Genomic DNA, 9878 nt, shown 5'->3' on the forward strand with positions numbered 1-9878 from the left:
TCAATTTCACACCATTGTAACTCCACTGATTTGCATGCAGTTACTCCTGAATTACAAGTCAGTTCAGAATCAGCCCCAGTGAGAAATTTCCCTGAGTGATGACTGATGGTGTGATATTCCAAAACATGTAAGTGATTTCAGAGCACAAATCTCATTGCAATTCAATGGGGCCTTGTAAATGGGGCCTATATCTGATAGCACCCCACTGCGGCAGGATGGAGAGATACACCACCTGACTCCATCCCCCTTATGCCTCCACCCTCATTTCTGTATTTGTCAAGTTCATTGTCTTGCCCTTTCGCTGGGTCCTTAATAGTCTCAGTCCCCTTCAGGATCATGGGGGTGGAAGTTCCTTGACTCTAGTGGGGTAGAGAACCCTAGATCTCCATGTTTTGGAGCTTTCTTCTCAAAAACTCCTTGGCTGGAGTAGGTAGGGGAACCTGGGCCCATCCACTCCACTGGGTTCCATCTCAGGGTCTTTGTTTGGAACAGCCAGAACCAGTTCCTGTCTCTCCCTTGCGGCTCCCTGAGCTGCCTCCTACTGCTCCTGCTCTGGAGGCTTCCTCAGCCTCTTGCTCTGCTTCTCTCTCTTTGGCATGTTAGCTTCTTAGGCAGCTTCTCCCCAGTGTGCTGGAGGGATCCTCTCTCTGCAATCCCTCTGCCTCTCTCTGGCTACAGCCTTTCTCCCCACGAGCTCCCCCTCTCAGTGAGGCCCTTAACCTTTTATCAATACCCGATTCTTTCCTGTGTAATTCCCTTCCCCCAGTTACTGAGTGAGGTAACTACTCTGAGGTGAACTTGAGCTTCCTCCTGTCCCCTTGTGGAGCTGTCAGCGGAAGGCTGGGCCCCTGACCCCTTCAGAGGGCCAGCTACCCTCTAACAGATCTGCACTCCCAAGTCATTTCAGCCCAGCTCCTCCACAGTAATGATCCCAACGGGAGTTAGGCACCTAAATACCTTTGAGGAGCTGGGCCTCAGTGTTTAGTTGGAATGGGGTTTTCAAAAGTGCCTAAGAAGGAACTTTGAGATTTCAGCCACTGTGAAGGCACAGATAATGTGGTGACAGGAATGGGGACTGCGATGAGAATCATAATGCAGTGGTGGTGGGACCACAAAGGGGACTGCAGGGTACAGGCATGGTCAGGAGCGAGGCAATGAAGTTTATGAGGGCACCATGATGAAGACAGTGGTGGGATCATTGGCTCTGATGATAACGGAGACTGACTGTTCTGTTGCTGATTATAATAATTATAGAGGGAGAAAATTAAAATGATGCTGAGGTGAGGAAGGACACAGTGATGGTGAGCTGACAGTGAAGATAGTGCAGATAATAATTTGCTTGTTACAGCAGTTTTCTGCTGACCATCTCAGAGCTCTTTACAAACAGTTATAAAACACCTGGGCTATGGCTACATTAGCGCTGTCCGTACTCCAGCTCCCTGTGGGGAATAACGGACAGCGCTGGGCTTTGACTACACTGGCGCTTTTAGCGCTGCAGAGGGTGTTTTTCACCCTGCTGCAGCGCTGCATTTGCAAGTGTAGCCATACCCCTGGTTAGGTTGGCACCATATTGAGCTTACTGAGGAGTAAACCAACTATCAGAGAGCTTATGTAACCTGACCAATGTCACACAGCAGCAGAGCTGGGAACAGAACCTAGGGGACCTGATTCCAGGTCTAATTATTACGTAAAACTTTAGTTTAATTAATAATTATAATGTTTTATTATTTATGTGCATCCTATTTATTTACAATGATAGTAATAGGGGTTTGTTGACATGACCAGTGTTTCAGATCTTCATAATCCAATTCTGTGTTTTATGATTAACTTTCTCATCATAGTTAGCTCTCATAGGAAACATTTTTTGCCATTTGTCCCACACAAAACATCCCATAATTCTGGACACATAGTGGCCTGATTCAGCTCTCAGTTACAATGGTGAAGGTGCACTTTGCTGGCCATTAGCTTAAGTGAAGTTACTTTGGATTCACACCTGTATAACTGAGCTCAGAATCTGGCTCAATTTGAGTAATAATGTGATAAACAATTCTGGATCACTTTTATTTTTGTGCAAATATCACACAAGTCTCATTTCCAACAGAGTTCAATGTAACGTTGAATTGGCAAGTGTGCAGCATTGATCAAGTGCTGCAGTCCGTACCAGGCAAAACTCCCATTGAAATTAATGGGAGTTTTGCATGAGGAGAGGCGGCAGGAAAAGGCTCATAGTGTATATTTCCCTCCTATTCCAGTGTATACTGGCATTATAGGAGTGGTTCTCAAAAAGAAAACTCTCTTCCTGTAGATGACATCACTCTTCATGGAGTCACGGCCCACCCCAACCTCTCTATTTCTGGGGATGAGAAGAGTTTTACACATGAAGCCCAACCTCAAAAAGTTCCACCAAATCCAGGAGAGTTCGATTCAACCATCTGTGTGTTGGGCTCTGAAGGATTCTCCTCTGGAAAGCACTACTGGGAGGTGGAGGTTGTGAGCAGCAATGACTGGGACCTGGGAGTGGCCAGAAAGTCAATACAGAGAAAAGGAAAACTTTCTTTGTCTCCTAAAGAGGGATTCTGGGCTCTGGGTCTGAGTGGGAGAGATTATTGGGCAAAAACAGACCCATGGACCCGGGTCATAGTGCAGAAAGCCCAAGAAAATTGGAGTTTACCTTAGTTACCAAGAGGGCAGGTGACTTTTTTCAATGTAACTGACATGTCTGTGTTGTTCACATTTAATGATTGTTCATTCTCAGGAAAGGTTTATCCATTCTTTAAAAATTCACACAAAGAAAAAACAATGAGAATTTGTTCAATTAAAGAGGAATAAATATAACATGACTCTGATGCTGTTTTTATATGGATGTAACTGAAATCAATATTTTCATGAATGTATTTTGATGAAAAATCTGTTTTTTTAAATGTACATTGTCATGCTGTCTTCATTACATGTTTTGCAATAAAATGTTTTCATTTCTTATTTGTTTTTTGCTTGCGACTTTTCTCCAATACAATATTTGACTAGCATAGTGTTTTTGGGGAATTTGATGCAGATGTTAAAAACAAGAAAACACCATCCATCCTCTCTAACACTTTCCTTATTGGCAGCTTCACCTCAGCGGCAAAATAACAAGAATCTCATTGCTAATTTCAGCATTTTCCTCTATAATAAAGAGAGATAACATGAATATCTCACTAATAACCTTATTTTCAGATGAATCATCATTGCTATTCAATTGCAGTTACTGGAACAAAAATTTAGACTTCGATGATTTCCACTATAGACACAATTTTTACATCCACCTCACAAGTAAAGTTGTCCAAGTATTCTAACCTTTACCAAGATAGAATTATTCTGAGGAATTCGCCAAGTGGTCACAGCTAAACTGATTTAACTCTGGTCTAGTCTTACACCCAACAGACCTATGTCTGTCCAACTATGTTGCTCAGGTGTGAAATTCCCATATCCTGAGCCCGTGGTTATAATGACCTTAACACCCCATTTATAATAGTGTGCATCGATGGGAGAGCTTCTCCACAGCACAGCTCCACCTGTGGGTGTTTAATGTTGACCTACCCTTAACAGGGAGTGTCACGCAGGGGTTTAATGCAGTTTAGCTGTCCACTAATTGCATCTTCAGAACATCCATTTAGGAAACAGTGCATCTGCAGTCTTTGCAGTCTACCTTTGACTGGGAGGGGTTCTCCGTGGCATATTAGATAATGCACCTCCCAAGAGGCCCAGTAGCTAGGTTGACGGAATAATTCTTCCATTGACGCCTTTTCTTCACATAAAGTGGATTAGCACAGATATAGCCATGCCTCCCGAGTGTAGATTTTCACACCCCCTTGGAAAATTTGGCACCAATGCAGAAATTTCAGTCTTAACAATATGACCTCTTGTACAAACTCATGGAGTCTAAGGTGGTAGCTTGTTTCTTTGCAAGCAAGGTACAAAAGAGTGCTTCTAAAGATCCCAAACCCACCAAAAGCTCAATAATGTAAGATCATGAAGCCTCCCAAAACTAGGGAAAAACCACAATCATGCCATGTTTTTCTGCAGTACCACGAGCCCAGATTCATAGTGCTGTTTGTTTTAACTCACCATTCTGTGATGAAAACAGCTGTGCACTCAACACCATAGCTAGTTAATTGTGTGCTTTGGGACACAGGTGCAGTGTAGAAGCATACAGATATGCAGGAATTCTGGCTTCAGTTTAAAGCCCAGGCTAGGGATGTGCCATACCTGACTGTTGTTCAGAGACTCTAGGTTTTCCTGTGCATTTGCTCTCATTGCTCCCAGATTATCCTCTTTTTCTCGACTTAATTATCTACATGAGGCTGTCCCCAGATTCACAGGGTAGTTTTCCTCCAGGCAGAGTTGTAGCTGCAGCTGTGGAGAGCAATTGTGATCTTCCTCACATCCTAAATTCTTCATCACTTTCACAAAAGATGTCACAGAATCGCAGCGCCTGTCTCTGCTGGGTGGAATGCTCCATCCCAGCACCGCTCTGCCTCTGCTTCATCATGTCAAACCTTTGTTCAAACAGTGGGAGGATGTTTTCCAAAAGATATCTGATGATTTCTACAAACAAATCAAGATCAGTGTTGTATTAACTCCTCTCAGCCTCTGTTTGTGCTAAAATGGATGTTTTTATTAGTCATTTTCAGAGAGTTATAATCAGTGTTCCCGCTAAGCTGCATGCCTGCATGGCCACACAAGAGTCAATCAAGTCCCGATTTTGATTAGCAGAGCCATGCGACATCCGGCAATTTGTGTTTAAGTGGCTCTTGCCCAGCTGCTCTGCTGCTGCACTGCTCCTGCCCTCTGCCTTGGAGTCCCTGGCCCTCTGCTCTCCGGACCCTCCTGCTGGCTATGCCCCTGGCCTGCTGATGTCAGGGAGTTCCCCACCCCACCTCCCTCCCATCATCTCCACCTCTAAGGAGCACCAACCCCAAGCACTCCCTTCCCTGGGTACCCTTGAGAGACTCCTCCACCAATTCCCTGGTGGATACTGATTCAAACCCCTTGGATCTTAAAACAAAGAGAATGTAACCATCCCCCCTTCGTTCCCCCACCAATTCCTGGTGAGTCCAGATCCAATCCCCTTGGATCTTAAAACAAGGAAAAATCACTCAGGTTTTTAAAAAGAAGGCTTTTAATTAAAGAAAAGAAAAGTAAAAGAAAACCCTCTGGGAGAGATTAGCATACCAGCTACTCTCACACACACACACACACACACACACACACTCCATCTCTCACTCTGTCTCTTGTTACACCAAAAAATACCCAAATACCCAATTTGATTCTTCCTCTAATTGCACAAGACAGGTTACAAAGAAATAAACATAAACCTATTTATTCCTTTCTAAAACTTACTACTCTGATAAGAGGCTGGTTCCTTGATCTTTTTCACTCCGGCTGAAACTGAAAACTGACTAAACAAAGGAAACTTCCCTCCTTCCTTTTGAAACATCTTGTTCCCCCATTGGTTCCTCTGCTCAGGTGTCAGCTAGGCTAGGTGAACTTCTTAACCCTTTACAGGTAAAAGAGGCATTAACCCTTAACTATCTGTTTATGACACGGTCTCCCACAGTATTCTTGCCAGCAAGTTAAAGAAGTATAGGCTGGATGAATGGACTGTAAGGTGGATAGAAAGCTGGCTAGATTGTGGGGCTCAGTGAGTAGTGATCAATGTCTCCATGTCTAGATGGCAGCCGGTATCAAGCGGAGTGCCCCAAGGGTTGGTCCTGGGGCCAGTTTTGTTCAATATCTTCATTAATGATCTGGAGGACGGCGTGGATTGCATCCTCAGCAAGTGTGTAGATGACACTAGACTGGGAGGAATGGTAGATATGCTGGAGGGTAGGGATAGGATACATAGGGACCTCGACAAGTTAGAGGATTGAGCCAAAAGAAATCTCATAAGGTTCAACAAGGACAAGTGCAGAATCCTGCACTTACGATGGAAGAATCCCATGCACTGCTACAGACCAGGGACTGAATGGCTAGGAAGCAGTTCTGCAGAAAAGGATCTGGCGGTTACAATGAATGAGAAGCTGGATATGAGTCAACAGTGTGCCCTTGTTGCCAAGAAGACTAACGGCATTTTGGGCTGTATAAGTAGGGGCATTGCCAGCAGATCGAGGATGTGATCATTCTCCTCTATTCAACATTGGAGAGACCTCATCTGGAGTACTGTGTCCAGTTTTGGACCCCATACTGCAAGAAAGATGTGGAAAAATTGGACAGTGTGCAGCAGAGGGCAATAAAAATGATTAGAAGGGTTGGAGCACATGACTTATAGAAGAAGAAGCTGAGAACTGGGATTATTTAATCTGCAGAAGAAGAATGAGGATTTGATAGCTGCTTTCCAACTACCTGAAGAGTTCAAAGAAGGATGGATCTGAAGTGGTAGCAGATGACAGAACAAGGGCAATGGTCTCAAGTTGAAGTGGGGAGGTTTAGGTTGGATATTGGGAAAAGCTTTTCACTAGGAGGGTGATGAAGCACTGGAATGGGTTACCTAGGGAGGTGGTGAAATCTCTATGAATCGCCTCCTGCATTTGGGAGATTATCCACAGCAGGAGCAGAGACCCAGGTCCCTTTTCTCCATCCAATCTTTTCCCAGCTTTCCCCAGTGCGATCAAGATACAGCCTCACAGAAGCTCTTGTATCTAGGAGACCCTGTCTGTGTGTGCTCTGGCCTTAGGCCCATGGAGGTGGGGACAGGGCCCAGGCATCTCCTGACTCCCCGGGAGGCCAGGCTGACTGGGAGGAATGCCTAAGACTTATGGCACCAAATTTCCCACATTGGAGAGCCAGCCCACAGTGACCTCTTCTATAGTACGACCATAGAATGTCTAAAATAATTCCTAGAGCAGATCTTTTAGAAAAACAGTCAATCTTGATTTATATTGTGATCAGTGATGGAGGATCCACCATGATCATAGTAAATTCTTCCAATGGATAATTTTTTCTTCACTGTTAAAAATTGCTCTTTCACTCTAGTCTGAATTTGTATAGTTTCAACTGGCTATTGGGTCATATTCGCCTTCCATGTTATAAGTGAGAGTAGAAAGCTCATTATTAAAACATTGTTCTTTGTGGAGGTAATTATAGATTATAGTCAAGTCACCTGTTAACCTTCTCTTGATAAACTAAATAGATTGAGCAGCTTGAGTGTATCGCAATAAGGCAGGCTTTCTATTTCTTTCATCGTTCTTGTGGCTTTTCTCTGAACCCTCTCCAATGTATCAACATCCTTCTTGAATTGCAGGCACTGGAACTGGGTACAGTATTCCAGCAGTGGTAGCACCACTGCCCTGTGAGTGCCAGTTTTGACAGTCAAGGGTGGAATTTATGCTTAGAACCATAGATAGGCCAACAGAGACGGCTTTAGGCCTATTCCACCAATTCCCCCAAATCAGTCCCCTCGCCTAAGAGGTCCACACGCCCAGTGAGAATCCCTTACCTGGCTAGAGGTCCATGTTTAATTTTTACTCACCCGGTGGTGCTCCGGGTCTTGCAGGTTCTTCAGTGCCGCCGAAGACCTGGAGCAAGTGAAGGACCCGCCGCCAAAGACTCAGAGCACCGCTCAGTGAGTACAAGCCCCACGTGTTTGGGTTTTTTTGTTTTTTTTTAAGTCATCCCTGCCGGTGAAACTGTTTGAATTGGGCCCTGCACTTCCTAAAGCCGGCCCTGTAGGCCAACCCCATTGTAGCAAATGTCCCAGGTTCACCTGATATGGAAGAACCAGGTTCAAGTCCTTGCTCTACCTGGGACTTGAGCTCAGCTCTCCTATGTGAGTGTCCTAACTACCAGGTGATTGAGTATTCTGAGGTGCATTTTCCTCCGGCTCTTCCACATTGTATTCATGATTAAACGTTCATTGAAGCAGGGATTTGAACCCAGGTCTCCCAACCTCCCAGGTGAGTACCCTAACCACTAGGCAATACAATCAGCCTCTTTCTGGCCCTGATCAATAATTCGTTATTTATACACAGCGGAACAGTGCCAACAGGAGAATTAGAGAAAGTCACACAGAGGCCTTTGCAGCCTGCTAGATATGGTGTGAGACTTCTGTTCAGTTCCCTGCTCTGATGAATATCTCTTCCTGATTTGAAACCAAAAATTCAAAGGGTTTTTTTCACAATGAGGAATGTAAATTTTTTCCTGCAGGCCCTCCAGCACAGTCACTCTTCTCTGGCTGCAAGTATGCAACCAATTGCATGCATGTATATTAACTTGAGAAGAACAAAAACGACTGGTTGAGTCTCCTTCTGACATAACAAAGACATAGTTTCCAGAATGACTCCATGCCATTGATCTTAGCTGGGTATAATCAGATTGTTGAGATATAGCAATCTTTAGTAGCTCAGCTAACATTTTACATTCTTGTCACTTTGGGGACTATGGTTCCCTGCCGAGAAAGGCTCCATAAACATTATCATCTAAAAATAAATACACCAAATCTCCAAAGGTTCATGTTTAATTAAGTTCCACTTAATTGAATTAATATATATCTACTTGAAAAATCCCCTGTAGGCAAATCTTGTCTTTACACACACAGTTTGTGGGCTGTAATTTTAGGTACAATACACTAGATACAGAGGACCCTGGCTCTTTTAGTAGAGCTCTATAGTTGCATAGAGAGCTTAATGCCAGAAGGAATCATTAGATCATCTAGCCTGGTGCTCCTGTGACAGAGGCCATCACATTTCAGCCACAGTTACTTCTGTGTTCCCAGCCCAATAACTTTGGTTAGACTAAAGCATTTCAGTTCTCCAGGGAGACTAAACTATTGTGTGTTCTCAAGCGAGATAAGAAGAAATTGAGGGGCCAACAGTGTTCCAAAAGGCCCTACAATGGTAGGGAATTGATGAGGTGAGCTGTCCCAAATGATGCCAGTAGATAATCCATCCCTAAAATGAGAAAGGCAAAAACAAACAAAGAAACAACCTAAATCCAACAAACAAGGGATTAATTAAAGAAATCCACCATGACAGTCTTAAAAATAATAGTACAATAATAGCATCTTAATTGTTCTTTATTTATCACTAGAATTTATAATTAGTATTTGGATTTATGTTTGTGTGTAGAAGCAGATCCCAATTTTAACTCACTCCTAGCATGTCACAGATTCCAGACATCAAAGTCTACCTATGCATCTTCTTCAGGGAAAATTATTTTTCAAATTTGCTGGTTTCTGGCTAATAGATACAGCTATATGCATAAGAGAACATGACAGTAAACTCTCTAGCCTGCTAAGTAACAGATCTCCCAAAAGGCTCAACATGTTCCCTAAAGCCACACTTGATGCACATAGGGTGAGATGGGTGTATCACGGGATCCTGCTGTCTAGGAAGGAAATCAAATTAGCAGTTAAAACTGAAAATAAATTCATCCTATTTGCAACAATCCCATCTGTCTGTCTTAATTTGGAAATGCAAAATGGATCTTTCCTGGTCTAAATTCTGAAGAATTACTGCCATTGGTAGGTAATAGCTTAATTTTTCTTTTCAAGTGTTTTTGTGTTTCCATTCTACAGAATTTAAAGACTTTTCTCCTCAACTGGATAGACTAGACAGTATGAAAAGAAGGGTGGCTAAGTTTCCAATCAAAGGAGTGTTTAGGAAAGAGGCTTAATACTGATAATTGAATGACTTTATTCATCCACCTGGGATTGTTATACGTGAAACTAGATACTAAATTGTGCAGCGCACTCTATGCTTGGAGGGTTGGTACAATAAATGTGTTCAGAATCTGTCCTGTATTTTTAAGACAAATTCACTGAGTATTGTTTTAATTGCTGCATGCAATGAAATTGTAGCCATGTAGGTTGCTGGATATTAGAGAGACAAGGTGGGTGAGGTAAC

The 9878-nt window shown here is 43.3% G+C and overlaps 1 protein-coding gene across 1 annotated transcript in view; it reads left to right on the forward strand.

Annotated features, from left to right (window-relative positions):
• Positions 1-9648, forward strand: part of LOC120388857 — an 18419-nt gene extending 8771 nt beyond the window's left edge. Inside the window, exon 4 of the mRNA XM_039510948.1 lies at positions 9551-9648. Coding sequence (XP_039366882.1) covers positions 9551-9648 — 98 coding nt within the window. The remainder of the gene's footprint in view (positions 1-9550) is intronic.
• The last annotated feature ends 230 nt before the right edge of the window (positions 9649-9878 follow it).

This window comes from Mauremys reevesii, linkage group 22 (genome assembly GCF_016161935.1).
Source record: "Mauremys reevesii isolate NIE-2019 linkage group 22, ASM1616193v1, whole genome shotgun sequence".
NCBI lineage: Eukaryota > Metazoa > Chordata > Testudines > Geoemydidae > Mauremys > Mauremys reevesii.